This window comes from Pistacia vera, unplaced genomic scaffold (assembly GCF_008641045.1).
Source record: "Pistacia vera cultivar Batoury unplaced genomic scaffold, PisVer_v2 Contig823, whole genome shotgun sequence".
NCBI lineage: Eukaryota > Viridiplantae > Streptophyta > Magnoliopsida > Sapindales > Anacardiaceae > Pistacia > Pistacia vera.
In genome coordinates, this window is record NW_022196694.1 from 367,257 (window position 1) to 387,498 (window position 20,242).

The 20,242-nt window shown below is 36.5% G+C and overlaps 1 protein-coding gene and 1 non-coding gene across 3 annotated transcripts; both read right to left on the reverse strand.

Moving 5' to 3' along the window:
• Window positions 1-5,983: 5,983 nt before the first annotated feature.
• On the reverse strand, window positions 5,984-11,528 carry LOC116117827 (pinin). 2 transcript variants are annotated; one of them, XM_031403837.1, is made up of 10 exons: window positions 11,351-11,528; window positions 11,139-11,249; window positions 10,995-11,060; window positions 10,324-10,473; window positions 10,120-10,233; window positions 8,562-8,633; window positions 8,180-8,263; window positions 7,958-8,058; window positions 7,264-7,348; window positions 5,984-6,570 (listed from the first exon to the last, which is right to left on the reverse strand). In XM_031403837.1, the coding sequence occupies exons 1-10, from the start codon at window positions 11,432-11,434 to the stop codon at window positions 6,181-6,183; spliced, it is 1,257 nt and encodes a 418-aa protein (XP_031259697.1). In that variant the 5' UTR covers window positions 11,435-11,528; the 3' UTR covers window positions 5,984-6,180. The 2 variants fall into 2 exon arrangements, with proteins under 2 accessions (XP_031259697.1, XP_031259696.1); XM_031403836.1 differs by having other exon boundaries at window positions 10,995-11,066.
• Window positions 6,919-7,066, reverse strand: LOC116117834. Its single transcript, XR_004126045.1, has one exon. It is a non-coding gene; the product is annotated as a small nucleolar RNA snoR135 (small nucleolar RNA).
• Window positions 11,529-20,242: the final 8,714 nt, after the last annotated feature.

Genomic DNA, 20,242 nt, shown 5'->3' on the forward strand with positions numbered 1-20,242 from the left:
CGATCATTGTGGATCTAGTCAAAAATGGCCACAAATGGTCGATCTATTCTGGTCGTTTTCAGCCTTTAATTTGGCCGAAAATAGCCAAAACAGCGCACGGTCGACCAAATTGTCGTGGATTTGGTCAAAGCCGTTTTCGGCCTTCAATCTGACCAAAAACAGCCAAAACAGTGCACGGTCGACTAGATCCCGTCGGTCGTGCGTTTATATGACGACTATTTCTGGTGGCCAACGATGGTGGCTAGTGGTTGACGGTGGTCTTTGGTGGTTGGAGATATTTTGTTAACTTCTAAACTTTTTGTGGTTGGGGTGTTTTAGCTAAATTCTAAAATGTAAAGGGTCTGGGTTATTGTTATTTGGTAGACATTTGAGGGCAATTATGTCAAGAATAGTATTTAATTAAGGGCAAAATGGGTATAAAATTAAGATTACCCCAGTAATCTTTAAATACCACCCCTTGAGGAGGTAATCTGATTGCCCCCTATTTAACTCATAGTAATCACTGTTGGTATTGAAATATTACCAAAATCTTTTATTACTTGACAACCGAACTAGGGAATGTCTAGAATTAAAGATAGATTAGTGGAGTTATCTCTCCAAAGCCCTAACCAATCACACCTTTAGGGTAAAAGATTACCTTTTTAAAGCTATACAACACTTTGTATCTTCAACGGAGATGAAAGATTCCTCAAAGTAAAAGTCCACCATCAAGAGAGAAAGAGATGGCCGATTTTTTTACTAAAGGGTGAGATGATTTTTCAATCTAAAAATTAGGTTAAAAGTGGAGATAATGATGTATTTATATACTTGGGTCATTTTTCAATTTTTGGAACTTTTGGGTCCCATGAAACTTATTTCAAATTAAAAGTTAATCCATGGTTTAAACCAATTTATAACCAAGGCACATATCATTATCCTATTATATATTTAACCCATAATTGAATCAGGAAGAAAGAGATTTTTCGATGTTATACATAAGGAAAGCTGCGTGCAATGAAGAATGCAGGCATGACTTGGGGAGGGATTTTTTGACTTAATTTCAATTGACTATTGAATAAGGAAATTTTCTATAGTCATAACATTGGGATCAACTAAATTTATTANTGCTGCCATTGTCTATTTTTAATCTTTATCTGCCTATCACACAATAAAATTGCAAACAAAAGAATCACATAATCACGTATTTGTGTTTGCATTTGAATTTTGTAAAACAGTAAAAACAAACACACCAGGGCTCTGAATGACCAATGCATGCAGTACTATTCATCCATAAAGCACCAAAGAAATGACTGTATTCAATAATAATGACTTCTGTGTTGGTAAAGCCAAAGAGCAAAGATGCAATGTATGTTTATATTAATACCAGCTCCATCTTAAATATATGCCAAAACTGAAATAAGGAGGATGAAAATATTATGTTCCATTTGTGAATCTATACATAAAGAATTAAAGTGAGTTTTTTTTATCTCTTTGGAATATACTTTTAGTATCTAAGCTGCAGAGTGTCACCCACCTTCTTAAAAGATGCTTATGCTAATTGGAAGAACAAGATGTTCTTTATTCAGCTGAATTTGAACGGGGTGGTTAAAAGAAATGCATTTAATGGGCTCCAGCCTTGTTGTAAAGCATGCATTTGCTCCTCCCATTCCAGGGGAATTAGTCTTAGTTAATGAATGTCTTGTAGTTGTTTGTGCAATGGAAAGGACTGTTCAGATATCAGAAAAATACAGAAACAAAACACTCTAGTCCAAAACTATAAGGGATAACATTATTAGTTATAAGACTAAAAAGTCAATGGATTGGACATTCGAAATATGATATAAAATGACGATAGAATCAATGGAAAGCCAAATAAAAAATAATCAATGACAAAATTCTCTCTTATTTTCTGAACCACTGTTAGCTCTACCCTTGTGCTTTCTTTTTTTTGGCCAGGTTACGCCACCTAAAGTTGACTTTCATACATGTTTTAAACAGATAAAACCAAAAAAATAGTGTACAATTGTAAATCAGAAATGGGTGAAGGTGGCTGATGGGTGAAATCATCATAGTGATAGAATCTACTTTAATTAATTATATATTTATATTAATGTATGTTTAAGTAACATTGTGCTGAATTAATGTATGTTTGAATGCTGCCTATAATGTTTCTCACATTCATAATAATAAATCAAATCATTCTAACAAAGTTTTGAAGTTTCCCATCATCATCTCCATCATCTTAATCCCTAATATCTGAGACTACATAATCAAACTAGGGAATTAAGAAACTTCCATTTTCTTATTTGTGCCCACAAATTTGATATATTTTTTTTTTTTTTTTTTTAACAGAACTGATTTGATCATTTACATATTCATGGACCAATTAAATTCAATATACACATAGACTATAATTAATTTGATTTTAGTTGAAATAAAAATAATACAACTAGCGGTGGATTTTGATTAATATATTCCAGAGACCTTCCTTCCAATTTCGAAGATCACCGTCATCAATTTGATAATGGTTTCTTTAAGAAAATCGGTGCAAGATTACAACTATAACACATCAAACTTCAACCGTCTTAATCCCTAAGAATCCTTCCATCATCATCTCCTCCATTTCTCTTCAATATAAAACACATCAAGAATGAAACGCAACCCTCTCACAAATCTGCCCAGATTACAACGAGAAAGACCCCAGCAAAAAGCCCCAAATCAATTGCTCATTCAACACAAAAGAACCCTAACAATTTCAGACTAAAAATGTAAGGGAGCGAGGAATGGCGTACCTGGAACAAGGAATGGAGCTATCGTCAACAAATGAAGCTATCGCCGTCGATTTCCAGCGAGGAACGGAGCTGTCGTCGTCGATTTCCGGTGAAGGAGGAAGATGTCGTCGATTTCACAGAGTTCAAACGCGATTTGGGTGGGATTTCAGAGAGAACAGAAGACAGAGCTGAAACCGTTACAATCTTCGCAAAGAACAGAGAGTTTGCTTAGAAATTTTCGTGAGGAAAACGGAGAAAGAGAAGAACTGACGATTGAAGATTGAAGAAGACGAGAAAGGGGCGTGAGAAGACTGCATCGCGTTTAGGATTTAGGTTGTTAATATGGACCGGTTTTTCTGTCGGTCCGGTTGGACCGACGGTTTAGTAATATTATCCGGTTTTTAACCGGTTTAAAACGGTTTAATGCTTATAATGGTTTTGAGAGTGAACCGAACCGGACATGTGACCGTTCACGGTCCAACCGATTGGACTGGCCGGTCCGGTCCGGTTTTTAAAACAGTGGATAGAATAGAATAACTCGATTATAGCATAACGATCACATGTCTTGATTTCTTTAATAAATTATTTGATATTTCTAAGTTTGTCTAAAAATTATATTGGTTAAGTTAATACTAGTGTTTTAAAACCTAAGCCCAAGTGAAACCCAGCAAAGTGACCGGGGCTTGCGTTGACTAGTTTGACCAAGGTGTCCAAAGTTTTGAAATTCAAAAAAATAACCCTAAACACCATTGTCGACATCGACAAATAGGGTCTGTTTCTAGCAACAACACTCCTATCACCACGAAAAGACACCCTTCAGCCTCCTAACCAAAACTCATCTCACCCCTTCCCCGTTAACCTCCCCAATTGCCGATAACAATAGACTTTTTTCGACGACTTAGTTTTGCAATTTTCGATCGATTCACTCACTGGAATCACTTTCGTCACCACCATTCCACTCACCGGCCATTCCCCTTCAAAAGCCTTTACATCCCAATCTTCAATTGCTAATGAATTAATGACCTAATTTCTAGGGTTTTAAATGAATAAGAAAATTTGTAACCTGACCCGATGACATTGTTTTAAAAACCAGACCGAAGGGCAAACCGTTTTGATGGTCGGGTCACGGTTCAACCGGTTAGACCGCTGATTGAACCGGTGACATCATCACACATCATGATGACGTTAGCACATTTTAAAAAAAACAAATTTTTTTTAGATTTCTATTTTTCAATAAGACAATAACAACTTAATTACTATCCAACATGATTCAAAGTTCAAATTCAACAACAATCTTAACACAATTTAAGTATTTAACAACAATTCAAAGTCTAAATCCAAACATTATGTTGTATTTACATATCAAATGACAAAATACATAACAATTAATAACAAAANGCTGGATTTTCAAAGTTGATAGGATTTTTTGGAGAAATTTTTGGGTTTCTTTGTTTCGGGAGATATGAAACTGATTTAGAGAAATTAGTGTTTGAAATTTTAGGTGAAAATTTGGGTTTTTTGCAGATTTTTTTTTTTTAAATTTGGAGGGAAGGTGGCAGCTGAGGTGGCATATGCCACATAATGGAGTAAAAAAAATGGTGTAAGCACTTGTGTAAATGTAGCATTATTGATTTTTATTTCAGCTAATTTAATGATGTTTTTTAATGTTTAAGATGTAACAGACTGTTCTACCTTTCATCAAAACCAAAATAAACAGCAAGGGTTCTGTTGATAGTTTCTAAAGCTTGGGGGTGTAAGGGAATTTTGCAATTTACAAGGGGTGTAGGGGCGTTAGCCCGGTTGAAATGATTAAAATAGAGTAGATTAATGAAATTGCACCAAAGATTTACTGTAATATATTTTGCAATGTTTAATCTTATAACTTTTGCAAATTAATGCTAGGAGAAATGTAATATTAACAACATAATCAAGTTTTAATTTGTTAATTTGTTATATATATAAGTTTAATAGCCCCCTTTGGGATGTAAAATACATCTCTTCTCACCATTCCTATAGAGTATGAGACAATTGTATGTATTTTTATTAGGGTTGTATTGTATGTTTACGATTCTACCATGTCTTTTTCATTCTATCGAAAATCAATTTTACGATATAGACGTTTATGACCTCCCTTTCTATGCCTTGCAATAATGATTTATTTGGCATTACGACTTTTACCACAACTATGTTGTCTATAAATCAAATTATTTTGTTGATTAGATTTCACTTAACTGTCGATGGCTCTATTGCGTGTGCTTGGGATAGAAGTTTTATATAAATGTATCGCCATGCTATTAAGTATTTTGATTTCAAGTTCTTTTATTTCTAAGAGATAGAATAGAATAACTCGGTTATAGCATAATGATCACACGTCTTGATTTCTTTAATAAATTATTTGATATTTCTAAGTTTGTCTGAAAATTATATTAGTTAAGTTAATACTAGTGTTTAAAACCCAAGCCCAAGTGAAACCCAACAAAGTGACCGGATCTTGCATTGACTAGTTTGACCAAGGTGTCCAAAGTTTTGAAATTCAAAAAAATAACCCTAAACATTATAAGTCCTTATAGGTTTAAAATCTTACAAAAACACCCCAAACACCATTGTCGACGTAGACAAATAGGGTCTGTTTGTGACGACAACACTCCTATCACCACGAAAAGACACCCCTCAGCCTCCTAACCAAAACCCATCTCACCCCTTCCCCGTTAGCCTCCCCAATTGCTGACAACAATGGACTTTTTTCGACGACTTAGTTTTGCAATTTCCGATCGATTCACTCACTAGAATCACTTTCGTATCCACCATTCCACTCACCGGCCATTCCCCTTCAAAAGCCTTAACATCCCAATCTTCAAGTGTTCACGAATTAATGACCTAATTTCTCGTCACCACCATTCCACTCACCAACCATTCCCCTTCAAAAGCCTTAACATCCCAATCTTCAATTGTTCACGAATTAATAACCTAATTTCTAGGGTTTTAAATGAATAAAAAAATTTGTAACCTAACCCGATGAAGGCCCTGAGTTCCGTTTGAATCAGTTCAACCAGCCGGGCTGAGTTTTAGAACACTGGTTAATACATCCATTTCAAATCCAATGAAAATAACCAAATAATAACCTAACCCAATGGGATTTAATGCATCTCCAATTCTAAGTAGTGAAAGTAAATCAATCAAAATTATATCTATCAAAATCTTAAGCTAATTTTTGCCACCTTTTCTTCTTGAAGTGAGGCAATAAAACATGTTAAATATTAAGAGAAATAATTAAGTTGGTCCAAAACACACAAAACTGATAAAGATTACAATTTAACGCAAATGGAAAATAAACTAAAGGTAATAAAACAAGAAAAACTGCCTGAAAATAGCTAAAAGATACAACAGTCTTATTAATAGGAACTTCAAAGAGAGGCGTGACGGAATGGCTTCAGTTACTGCTTTCTATATTTTCAGGATGTGGGCTGCTATTACCAGCTTCTAGCTTAGAAGATTCATCGACTCTCCTGTTATCGTCAACATCCAGCACATCATCCATCATGTCATCCTCCCCGACATTGATATCTTCCACATCGTCATCTTCGTTATTGCTACGACCTAGAATCTTTCTTGACTTTGGACCATGCTCAAGCCTATGAGTATCCAATTCTTTGTCCATTGTTTCCTGCAAGTTCAAAATATCATTGTTTGCTTTCCTAGCTTTTCTCGCATATTGCCACCTCTCCAGTTCCTTCTCAAGGTTCGCAACATACTGTTCGGAGATTTGCTTCTGATATTTGGATAGTTCTTCCCTCCTAGCAGCTTTCCACTCTGAAAATTCCTGGAAATTTACAGGAATTGATGAATGGAGATGTGAGATTTTCCCTATAAATCTAGATGTAATGATTACTGTTCAGGTTATAATCCCAAATGTACGTTAATCTGTACCTCTACCTGGAAATTCAATACAGCTGTTATAGTGCCTAAATCAGTCTTAACGGAATATTATAAACATTGCTTACAAAATAACGAGACAGAAGGAAGTGGTGCATGAGATCCAACTCTTCTAACTTTGCTTCCCATATAGTAAAGCCCAAGAACGTTTAAAAATTCAGTTGTAGTGCCTAAATCCATCAATAAATACATCTCCTAAGCTTCCTACTCACACTAAGAGAAACAGGTTCAAGAGTGATGTGCAGAAGATGATTGTTGTAGTTCTCAATGGCCGAAAAATGAGACACAACTGCCCATCTTCCCCAAACAATCATTTTGCAGGGAACTCTTTCAGAAAGAGTGCAATGATTGTAGCACAATGCTTATACACAGATCCCTGCCATTCTATAAAGCTGTGATTGGTTAATTAAAAATATATATAAAGACACCATCTTTCATAACATTAAGCCTCTATTGGTGAACATCAGCCACATACTAGAAAACAGGCACAGAAGTTGACATTAAATAAACTTTAGCCCCTTCTATTGGTGAACATCAGCGATATACTAAAAAAAAAAAAAAGAATTGGAAGGAAAGTCACCTGTTCCCTACGCTGCTCAAGTAAAATTGCATCTTCATCCAGCGGTTTGGCAGGCAAATAATAAATTGGAGGCTCCGTCTTGGTCCTGAAATTCAAAATCCGCAAGAAATCAAAACTTATATCATAAAATTAAAATATAATTTAGAAAAAAAAAAAAACTCTGAACTTCTGCAGGAAGCATTTACTGATTTAGTAGCTTTAACACTACTGTAAACATGAACAGAAACTTATCTTCGTCTCAATAAAATTGTGAATATGGACACTTTTGGACCAAAATTAAAAATAACCTGCAGCAAAAAATGAATCCACAGAAAGATTCGAGTCAGGTGGAAAATACTAGAGCTGGGATTTGTGATCTGAAAGTAATTTTAAAAACACTAAGATACAATTCAAAAATATGAGTTTTATCTAGATAGTTTTACCTAAATATTTAAAATATCTGAAAACAGTTCTAACATAATTTTCAAAAACTAATTTCACAGCTAAAAACTATGATAAATAAAGAAATCGATTTTTATTTGTTTTCTGGTTTTACTCTTTATTTTAAGATTGTATCTCAAAACTACTTAAGAAAACATTTCAATGAAACACATTTTCTCAAAATTTCTAGTTTCACTCATCTTAAAATACAAAGGATTGCATTTAAATTCTAAACCAAAACACCCTTAATATATATAGTCAAACAGATGAATACCTTATAAAATTGCTAAGCTTTTTATGGTGCTCACTCCACTGAAGAAATAGCAATTCCAACTTCTTCTCTTCCGCCTTGGCTGCAACACGAGCCCTAAGAGTCTGAAGCAGAAACGTGAAAAACAAATAGTAAGAAAGATTCACTTGCTTTAAGCAAACAGAAAAAATGAATCCATTTAAGGCTTCTTTAATATAAATAAAAGTAGTATAATTAGAAACTAACCAGATCTCCCCTCCTCTTTTCTGCAATTTGCTCACGCTCTTGTAGCCTTAGCCTTTCACTTTCTTCACGTGCTCTTTGCTCAGCCTAAGAAAGTTCGGACAAATCAAGCGGTTTCACTTGGAAACTCTAGGTTTCCAAAAAATTTTACAACTTAAAAGCAGATACTACTAAGACACTCTTATCCATGATTCAAAATTAGCATGAAAAATAATATATCCAACCTAATACACATCCAACAGATATTAAGAAAGCAAAACTGGGTTATACTTCATTTTATTGGTGCCCCAATAATTTTTAAATCCTTACAAAACCTCTTAAGAAAATTCTCACCAATTAATTGTTACTTTCATTTGAATGATGTTATAGGGTCGTGTACACTTACTCTTTGCAAAGCATTTGACCTCTGCCTGTATGCCTCTGTTCCTGAAAGCTGCATATCTTCTTTCCTGAATTTCTGGCAGAAATTAAAAAATTAATAAATAAATAAATGACAATAATGTCACCAGGAATAAAACTACAAACTAAAAGATAACATTTACTTTAGCACTAAACTGTAAATATATTTCCATAGAAAAATGGAATCTAGTAGAAGCATTTTAGGGGTTGTTTATTTATGTTTCATCACATGTTTTCTGTTTTAAAAATGCAAAACTAAATAAAAGAAAATTTCAATAATTTTATTTGGAAATTATTCATTCCCAGTTTGCATAAAAGATCATTAAAGACAAAGATTGAATAAATTTATTGAACAGGCCCTCAAGAACTTCATTAAGAATTTGCACCGACTCTGTACAGACCTTGTCAAGTTCTTTCTTGGAATCCCTGTTCACGTATCTCTTTCATGATTTTTTTATATATAATATATCATTTTCTTCATTTCATGGAATAAAAAATTCGACTGATTTTTATCCAAGTTTATGTCTTCTCCTCCCTTCATAACAAAAATTTAACCATTAAAAAGCACTAGCTAGTGAATTCTACAAAATACTTAACAAATTGCCCAACCTTGAAAAATCCTAGAAGAGCCTAAAGAAAGATAGACATTTCTCAATAGATCAACAAAATATACATATAACAAAAACAGAAATCCTCCTGTTGAGGTCAAAGCGCTCTTAAGAGAAAAGAAGTGCAATATCACCATCAATATATATATTTATATATATAGATATACTTCACCATATCCTTAGATGATAGACTCTTCAAATTAGTTGGGAGTAAATATGTTGAATAACATCAAAAATGCGAATGGTATGGATGTTGTATGCTCCACTTTAATGGGACATTTTCACTTGTCTCAAGAGTATCTATTTTGGATAGTGTCTTACTCAACAATGGAGCAATGATCAATGTAAATTTGACTGTGTATACGAATTTGAATAATGCTACAAACAATATGAGTGTCTCAGATTAAACCTACTAATCTCACTAATTAAGTCTTTTTATTAACATTTTGAGTTATAGCTCTAATTTCCCATCTATCAGTAACTTTTTCAATTGCTGTAGCTATTTGCACATTATAATGTGTACCACTTTTTAAAAGAAAACGAGAGACCAATATAGGTACATGTAATAGAACCATGCAATCATCCAAAAGAATTCATAAAAGAGTACTGATTATTAGAATGGCAAGCATGAGGTCAATAAGGTGGATAGGACTATGGTACTAAAAATCTGATAAACCATGAATTAGGGCAGTATTGGTCAAGGACTATCACATTTAGAAACCAATTATTATTTTCTCAGTTTTTCAGACATTTTTAGTGATACATCGTTTTTGTAAATATAAAAAAACATTCACATAATTTAACATAAGGGAAAGAGCAGTAGAATGACCTTTTCCAATAAATAACTTGAACCAGATATTTCCTAGCAGACTCCATGTTAAAGTAAATCTAGCTTCAATAAAAAGGAAACAAGCTCAAGCAAATGTTAACACATACCTCCAAAGTTCCCAAAAGTTGTCCCAGCATTCTCTTATTTCTATTAACCAAGCTTGGATCCTCATCTTTTGGCAAAACCCTAGGAAAATGCTCCATTAGTGGCATTGAATTATCCTATAAACAAAGCAAAAATCAGAAGCATTAAAACATATAGGCTTAGAAATACAATTTTCAACAAAACAAGAGACAATATCAAATTACCACCTTTGCAACTTTCTGATGTCCGTCCCTTCTGGACCAGCCCCCATGCTGCAAATCAGAAGGCTTCCTATCACTCTGATTAGCTGCACCAGTTCCTTCTTGACCTGCATCCTTCATTGCCCCTGCATGCTCAGTTATCTCTCCATCCTCCAACTTCATAACCAAATAAAACACGGTAAATTAATCTCTAATTCTAAATTTGCCAATGTGAATAAGAAAAAATTTAAGGAAAAATGAAAGAAAGATTTCCATTTAGTTAACCAAACAATCACAATTTTCTGTATTTCTAGGCCAAATACCCAATCAGTCGCAAAAATAAATTTTCTTATAAATTTAAGTATTTAACTGTCGTTCCTTTTTCTCTGCTCTAAATTCTCAACAAAAAAGAAAACAATATCCGAAGAAAAGTCCACCTTTAATTCTTGTACAAACTGGAAATTTCAACAAAATTAACAACTGAGCAAATCAATCAGTCGAGAAAAATACAATTTTGTTTAATTTAACTGTTGTTCCTTTTGCTTCACTCTAAAATCTCAACAAGAAAGTAAACAGTATCCGAAGAAAATTCCACCTCTAATTCTTGTGTAAACCGTAACTTTAAATGAAATTAACAATAGAGCAAATGTTTGAATTAAAGAAATACACAACATAATAAGAATTGTGCTAGGCCTAACCTTAACAACGGCCGACAAGAGTCTCCTTTTAGCCAGAGGTTGATCTTCAACGTCAGTCCTATCAGCCTGAAACTAACTTAACTCATCCTCATCAACATTACACATTCTTAACACGTGCGCATAAAAAAAAAATTAAGTAATTACCGGCCGAACAAAGCCACGTTGGCGGACTCCATTGGCGGCGAGGTTTCGAGGGCCGGCACCAGAAAAGGCTCCTCTACGGAGTCCTCTCGGGTCCCGAAGCCTCTCAGTAATCTGTTACAAATTCAACGAACAGAAAATCCAAAAATAAATTAAAATACGTATAAAATAAAATTAAAACGATAAATTAACAGATAAAAGAAACGAAGAAGGACCTCTCGCTGCTGGCGATGGAGCTCGTCGATCTCTCGCTGGAGCTCTTCGGCACTTTTCTGATTCTCCACTGCAGTGCTTCCCATTTAGGGTTTCTGTTTTTGCTTTTACTGTAAGTTTTACTACAATTCAACGGATAAAACAGACCTGTGAAATCCTTTTTTTGGTGGTAGTGTTTCTGTTGTGACTTGTGAGTGTGTCCCTGAAAGGAGAAAACTGAGGTTTTAATTGGGCTGAGCCCAACAAAAGATAGGCCCATGGGCCCAATACTAGAAGAGTCTTGTTATTTGAGTATCATATTAATTTAACAAGTAATACTACACATACAACGTTTCTCATACAATATAATGTAACAAAAATTAATTAAGTGAAAGTTTATTTTTAATTTAAAATCAATCAATCATCTTTTATCATATCATTTAATGTGAGAAATGTTATATATAATATTATATGTGTAGTATTATGCTAATTTAAATTCATCAAATAAAATTAAACACATACTCTATTCCAGTATGAGTAATACTACACCCACACCTTTTTACACAAACTTATGTGGCAAAAGATGATTGGATAAAAGATTATTTAAAATTTAAAATCACCCAATCATTTTTTGCCACATAAGTTTGTGAGAGAAAATTTGTATAAAAATATTGTGGGTGTAGTATTATTGTTCCAAAATTAGTCTTGTCTTCTTCCACTTTTATCTTAGCCTTGATACAACTCTTTAAAACTCTAAATAACATTCACAATTTGACCCTCAATCTTTCTTCACATCCCAAACTGCTATATCATCCACTTCAAAAACCTAAGACCCAAATCCTAAATATCAGGAAAGCTTTCTTGTGCTCAAAACTGACAAATGAAAAATAGGCATCTCCTTTACTATAAGCAATGAAGAAGCACACAATGTAAACCCATAATATATCTATTGATGCAAGATTTACACCAATTAGAGTGATTCAATTAACCTTGGTAGAATCGGAACCAATGTGTGCGTGATTAAAGATAACCAACAATTGTATATGAATATGAATGCATAATAATGTAAAGAACACAATCAATTTTTGAACTGGTTCGACAAGTTAGAACTTAGGCCTGCGTCCATTGTTTTTCTTATTGCTTTAGAGAGCTTACACGAAATATATATTATGCCTAGAAAATTTTGTTATCCTATCTCCCATCATTAGAAGGGGTTTATATACAAGTTTCTTACAAAAGAAAAAGAGAAATTAATGGAATTATAATCAAAATAAAAGTGCAACTCCGATATTCTTGTGATTGAGCGCTAAGATCGCGTTATCATTACTGTTGATCTCATCCATTCTGAAATACCCGGAATCTAAGCTTATCTGTGAATTGTTCAAACAACTACCAAGTTTGGTCACAACTAACGCTGACTGTAGGTTTGATCAAGCTTCATTAGTTAGCCTTAGCTTTAGTCGACGTTATCAAGACTTAAGCTTTTTTGCTAATATATTCGCGATAAACTTGGAATTTGAAATGAGGGGCATGTACGTAATTTCCATGCAGTCATGTCGCATTAAATGTAGCTGATTTTTGCAGTTACTTTTTGTCGTACGTGGGCGGTTACAGCTATTCATGTACGAAGTCAAGGTAACGTGCAACGATGGTTATGATTGCAAAATCCTGATGGTTGATCACCCTTTGTGGTTGATCGACATGTGGACACATCGAGCAGTCAAGATTGGTCAATGAATAGAGGGTCAAGATTTGTCACAAATCGATGGTCGAGGTCAAATCCTGCCCTTTCATCTCCCATGCTCACCACTATAAAAACGGGAATTTTTCTCATAATTGCAAAGTTGCAAATATTTCCATACCTCAAAGTTGGTTGCTTTCTACTATCCATCGTTGCTTCTTTAGACCTAAGATGATCTTCTGGCGATTTCTCACCGTACTTTATACTCCAGTAGGGCTCCTGTTCTCACTCTTCTTTATTTTAAGCTTTCTTTGTTGTTGAGGTGACCATTGTCGTGGCCATGCTAGCTTTTTCCTTGAGGTTTCTAAGTACACCCACTGGCTTGGGTTTTATGAGGGTCTAGGGGGGTGGCCGCCAGAATCTTGATACCTCACTTGTATCTCTTGGTTGATGCGAGCTATCCTAGATGCCTAAACTAAAAGCAATTGTGGATAAGTTGTCGATATTTTGTGCTTTGACACTTGGTTACTTCTATTTCAAGTATCTAGAGACATGCTTCTACCATGTCTTCGTCCAGCAGCCATAGTATAGATCGACTTTCCGACTCCCCGGCGACCTTAGCAATTCGCAGGGGAGGAATCCTAGGTGAGGTGTCTGAGGATATATTAGTTATAAGAGCTCAGACAACGATGCAGTAGGCTCTTCGGACCATGCCTCCGCCGAGCTTCCCCCATCTAAGGGCTCACTAGTCCTTAGACTTAGGAAAGAGCCAAGTTCCTTGATTAGCGATGAGGACCTTCAACGCATAAGGGAAATTTATGCGACTCAACTCCTATTGAGGGCTTTGGGAGGTATTTCCCAGAAAGATCCCCCAAAGGTTAGGCGACGATCTCTGATACTCTTTTAAGGTGTGGAATGTCCATCCCAACTCACTTCTCCATTGTTGACATACTGAGAAGGTTTGACATTGCTCCCCTCCAATTCACTAGGAACTCGTACATAATAATAATAGGAATGTATATAGCATACATGATAGCCGATTTAGGTGAGCTATCGGTGGACGAGCTTGTCCACTTGTATATATTGAAAAGAAGCCAAGACCAGACGTATTATCTCTCTAAAGTAAGGAAAGCACATCTAAACGATTTGGTCAAAGTCCCAAAAAAGATTTGGAATTGGGACTCCCAATATTTCTTGTATGAAGCTAGGGAAACTGACATTTTTGCCTCAGAGGCTAGTAAGTATTCCAATCTTCGTGCAAGACTAAAGGTCCTTTAGCCACATAAGTGAACTAACCTCACGCTTTCTTCATTTTGCAGTAAACGTTAAGCAAAAATTTCTCCCTACAGCAAGCCGAGAGTGGCTTCAGTGTTTTAGTAGGCTTCCCAGTAGCGAGCATGACGTCACCTAACTTATCACGCTTTCTCGCTTGATAACATATGGCTTTTGCAACAGTGCTGCTAAATTCAACACAATTTTTGAGAAAGGTAAGTGTTTAGTAGCTCACACTTTATGTCTCCACTTTAATAGGTCACTAACAACTCTGTTTTCTTTGTAGATATGTAGGCCGATAAGCCAAAGAACCTAAAGAAGAAAGCGGTAGCTCACGAGGCTGCTAAGAAGCTACCGATAATCCTGGCAAAGAAATAATCCATGGATCCTACTGGGGCGACTGGGCTAGGTTCCTCGTGGCCGGGGCGAACGGGCAGAGAGTTTGGGGAAGGCCCAAGTGCAAAGAAGCCTGCAACTACTTCCAAGGCAGTTGGGCAAATAGGTACTCCCAAGCTCCCCAAAGGCTTGATGAATAAGTACTTTGAGCCTACAGAAGGCTCGGGGAAGAAGAAGGTGACCGAGCAACAAGAAGGCTCAAGGAAAAAGAAATTGACTGAGTAGCAAGGACGCTTAGAGAAAAAGAAGTCGATCGAGCAGTTGGAGGGCTTGGGAAAAAAGACTGTCGAACCTACTGGTGGCTTAAAGAAAATCTTAGTTAAGAGCGCGGCTAAGAAGAAGTTTATTCCGACGGCGAGGACTGCCGTTCCTATTGGTAGTATGGAAAGCTCTCCCCCGCGATGCTTTAATTAATGGGAAATCGTCTAAGGTATTTGAGGTTGATCTTGATAAGCAGATCAACGGGCTCCCCGAGCATATGGGCGTTGGAGCCTTGGTGGTTAGGGAGGTCGTTTCGGAGCGGACTTACGAGATGCTCAAGTTTGCCCCTCCTCATGAGCAGCTTGCTCGCCTTTGCAGCTATATCACCAAGGTATTGGTAGTTTGTCTTTCTCAAATTGTTTCGAGGTCTTCCCTTTCCTCTTTGCTAATTGTTTTTCCTTTTTAGGCTAGCATGGTGACTAAGCTCCTTTTTTATAGGAGTTATCTAACCTTGGAGGGTAATCACCTAGGTTTGTAGGAAGCGAAAAAGCTTAAGAAAGATGCCTTGGTAATGACTGAGGTGGCGGAGAAAGAGGGTGGGTCGTTGTGAGCTAAGCTTGAGTGGCTAAAGAAAGAGCAAGTTGAGGTCGTCAAGGTCAAAGAGATAGAGTTTCTTGACAAACTATCAGTGAGAGAGGTTGCTTAACAAAAAGCTGAGAAAGACCTGTAAAAAGTTGGAGAGACTTGGCACAATAGCAAGGTGCCAACAAAAAGCTGGCTTTTGAGCTTGTGGTGGCTCAGAAGGTTGCATTGAACTTTGAGGCCAAGTACTCAGATGCGTCACTCCAACTCTTCAATGAGACGGAGAACCACAAAGAAGCTAACGCAGAAGTTCTTAACCTCAAAAGAGAGGTTAAGGAATTGAAGTCGGAGGTCAAAGTCCACACTTGGGAGACGTCGGTCTACTTGGTCCAATGCCTATGGGAGGCTCATCCCTTGCCTGACTTCTCCTTTCTTCCCATCGTCTAGTAGAAAGAAATTGAGAGGATGAAGGGTGAAGCTGAGGGCTTGGGGTTTGTTTACTTAGACAGCTTTGAGTCCAACAAGAGCGAGGATGAAGAAAGAGGTAACGAAGAGGAAGAGGTCGAGGTCAAACAAGACGTCGAGGACCAAACCCTGCTAGCCGCGCCTCTGACTAATATGGGCGACCTTCCCCCAGGCAAGCCATAAAAAAACTCTCCCCAAGCTCCTAGTCCCAAAGATGCTCTTCAAGCTCGTACTCCTAAATATGCTCTAACCCTTGCAGCATAAACTTATATATATATATATATATATATTTGTTTTTAGTTTAATTTTTGTAACTAAACGTCAATCTATCAATGAAATTTGACATTTCCCATTTTTGTTGAGCACTAATTTTATTCCTGCGAAGTCATTTTAATCATTCTAAATGAACTTAGCACAAAAAAATTGAATTTGCTCCGAGTTATGCGTAGCTCACTTATTTAGGAACTTTTTGAACAAGCAAGAAAATCTTTCTTGTGACAACATTGAGTTTGGGCTGGTTGCCTGTCTCGCGTTTTGGTCGCCGAATTATGATCGATTTTCTTTCAATGTGTTCTACTCAAGTGTTTTTCAAGTTTTAACTTCGTCGCGTTGAGGAATGTCTCCCTTGATGAGTTGAATCATGGCATGGCTTACAGAGCTAAGCTACCTTTTTTTAAACTCTTGACTCTAAGTTTTTTAGATGTTATTGCTCAGGTCGCGATTTTGAAATAATAGATAAATAATAATATATGAAAGGAAGTTTTGAATAATACCTCTTTATTGATAATCGAAATTTGGCCATAAGACACCTTACATTTGATATTGGAAGAAAAAAGAGAGAGAACAAAATTGAAACCCGAGTTGCTTATCAGTAGTATCTTCACAAATGCTCGGCATTCCATGCTCGCAATACAACTTCACCATTGAGGTGTTCTAGGTGAAAAGTTCCTAGTGCAAGCTTTTCAGAGATCCTAAAAGGACTTTCTCATTTGGGCCCAAGTGCCCCCAAGTTTGTATTCAGTGTACTCAAGACAACCTTTTTGAGAACTAGTTCACCCACTCCAAAGTCTTGGTTCCTAACTTTGGAATTGAAATATCTTTTAGTTTGCTATTGATAAGAAGCAACCCTTAGCTGAGATTTAGCCCGATGTTCTTTGATTAAATCCAGCCTCAGATGAAGAAGATCTTCGTTTGTTTTCTTATCGAAGACTTCTCTCCGAAACAAACTAATCCTAACTTCAACCAAGGTCATCGCCTCGCATCCGTAAGAAAGTGAGAACGGGGTTTCTCCTTCAAGCTTCTGGCTATCATTCTATATGACCATAGGGCCTTAGGCAGTTTATTTGCCCATTTTCTTGTGAGAGAGTCGAGCTTCATCTTGAGGGTGTGCTTGATCACCTTATTGATAGCTTCTACTTGTCCATTAGCTTGAGGTCAGTAATCAGCAGAGAAGCTTTTCTTGATTATATGGCGGATTCTGAATCTACAAATGATGTTTTTGTAGATGAAATCCTTCAGCTTGTTTGAAGTGATCATAGCTAAAGGCTCAACTTCTGCCCACTGGGTAAAGTAGTCAACTGTGACCACTGCGAACTTTACACCTGCAGCTTGTTCAAAGTGATCATAGCTAAAGGCTCAACTTCTGCCCACTTGGTGAAGTAGTCAATTGTGACCACCGTGAACTTGACACCTGCTTTTCCTTGAGGCAGGGGGCCTATCATATCGATCCCTCAGATCGTGAATGGCCATGGGCTTGTCAGAGTGGTCAACTCTTAGGGTGGAGCTCGCGGAATATCTATGAACCTCTGACATTTATTGCACTTTTGTATGAAGTCGGTCGAATTGGCAAAGACTGTAGAGCATTAATATCCTACTTTGTATGCTAAAGATCTACCCCTGGTGTGATTACCATAGATACCCTTATGGATTTCCTTTAGATGTATCTTGCATCCTCATGATCAGCACATCGCAATAGCAGGGAGTTATAGCCTCGCTTATACAACCTGTTGTTGATAAGCGTATACCGAGTTGATTTTACTTAAAGGGTCTTATCTTCATTTCTTTCCTCGGACACTATCCCATCTCTTAGCTACGCAGTTATTGAATCCATCCAGTTGTACCTTTGCCCTATTACCAAAACTGCTTCTTGTGATGCGAGGATGCTTGGACTTTGGAGGAATAGAAGCAGTTGTTTCTTTACTCATCGCTGAAGCCAGACGAGCTAGAGCATCGGCCATTGAATTTTTCTCCTTGGAATCTGCAAAACTGCAAAAGTCTTAAAACGCTCAAGTTCATATTTTACCTTCCGAAGATAAGATGCCATTCTGTCCTCTTTGGCTGATATTCTCTAGAAATTTGGTAGACAACGAGTTGGGAGTCATTGTATATTTTGATTGACTCTACCCCTATTTCTTTGGTGAGGCAGATCCTCGTGAGCATGGCTTCATATTCTACCTCATTGTTCGAGGCAGCAAACCTAAATCAAACTATAGCTCGAATTGGATTCCTTTCAGGACCTTCAAGCAAGGTCCATTGCCATAAACTGTCAAGCTTTGTGTTAAAGTAGGTGCCCCAGAGCTAATCAATTATTGTAGAATTGACTCTTTGTAATAATGTTCATTAATCACTGATAAAAAGGCATTTTATTTTATATCGCGTAAATCATTATTATTACAATATGTATTGATATATGTCCTTAGAATGGTAGAACCGTGACGAGGGTATCAAGTGTTTCAAATCTTGATAGTGAGAACCCTATGAGCATATATAGTGGCCATTCTAGAAATGTCCGTAGCCCTGGTATTATTCTGAAGTAAGGGCACTGACAATACGGTAAGGCTATCATAGTGTTGAACAACCTTGTCAAAAGGCAGTGACTGATCTCACTTATAAAGATTGTTTGGTGACAACCTGGTACAACACGTGGGTGCTTGCTGTAGGCAAGTTCACTAGACTGACCCACCAGAGGATTTCATATCGATGATAACCCCAGTGTCTATGGAACAAATTCTCTAATGAATGGTGGTGCATGTGATCCTTAGACTTGAGATCACCAGAGCACCTTGTGCACCGATTGGTGTAGTTTGACACTAGCCTAACGCAGTTCTTTTCAGAGCTATCAATACGATGGTGATTGGCTGCATCAAGGAATGTATCAAGACTATGGTGGATAGAAAGAGGATTCATCACTCCTAGGTGCGGGAGAAGTTATCTCACGACACAATTTAGTAAATGGCAATGACACTAAAACTATGGCTACAGTGAGATTAAGTTGTTGCTCTATCCAGTTTATAATACAAGTCATTGGTCCAGTAACTGAATACACAATATTGAGAGTAATCGAAGGTTGACACTATTTCTATGCCTGGGTCTTGTTGAGATAACGGATGATGAAAGGATTGAATTGTACTGTAACCATATCATTGACAGGTGGCTACTTTGCTGAATCTGAATCTATCGGGTGGCCATGATACCTTGCTAGGGGCCAATCTTGGTTTGTGTATAGTGAGACGATTAATTGGTGTTAATCGTGATACTACACACTGCCGGTATGATGAGGAGCCTATGGGTCACACACATAGAAGATAATTTAAGAGCCAGGAAGTTAGAAGGGCGTTTTCGTCTATTTAGGCGAAATGGTATTTTGGTAATTTCACATTGCAATTAAATTTGCTGAGGTCGTAGCCTTTATTTAATTTATTAGAAAAAATTAAATAAGTGAAATTACGTTTAAATATATGTTTGCATATATTTAAATAAATTATCATTATTGTTAAATGTTAATATATATATTAAATATATATTAATTGATTTTAATTGAGATAATGATAAACTAAAATAAATATCTAATTGGGAGTGTTTGGAAACAAGGGGTGTTTGGGTTGGAGCCTAAGCCTATTCCATAAGGGAATAGGGTAATTAAAATTGGACTATAAAAGAAAAGTTTTAATTGAAAAAGAGGAGAGATTTTTCATTTCACTCATTCATTAAAAAGAGAAAACACACAGCCCCTTTTTCTCTCTCACACGCCAGAATTCATGTTTGAGTGAAAAATCAAATACTCTTCATTTCCTTCTTTGTTCTTAAGGCTAAAGAGGATCTAGCAAATCCCTCTTTAGTGTGTGGACTACGTCAGTTCGATCCTACACTTGGGTCGATAGCAAAATACGTTTAGAGACAACTTGAAGGAGCCTCCAAACGTGCGTATGATTTCCTAAACTCTAGATTAATTTACTGTAGATTCTTATTTTGATATAAACTATAAATTTGTGCCCTGATCTTGGTTCTATGGAACAATCCGTATTGTTAAAAGTTTTTG

Coding starts and splice junctions, on each gene's coding strand:
- LOC116117827 (XM_031403836.1), bottom strand. CDS start 11,434: ATGGGAAGCACTGCAGTGGAGAATCAGAAAAGTGCCGAAGAGCTCCAG. Junction 10,234..10,323: donor GACATCAGAAAGTTGCAAAG/GTGGTAATTTGA, acceptor CTTTGTTTATAG/GATAATTCAATGCCACTAAT. Junction 7,349..7,957: donor AAGCTTAGCAATTTTATAAG/GTATTCATCTGT, acceptor TTTGAATTTCAG/GACCAAGACGGAGCCTCCAA.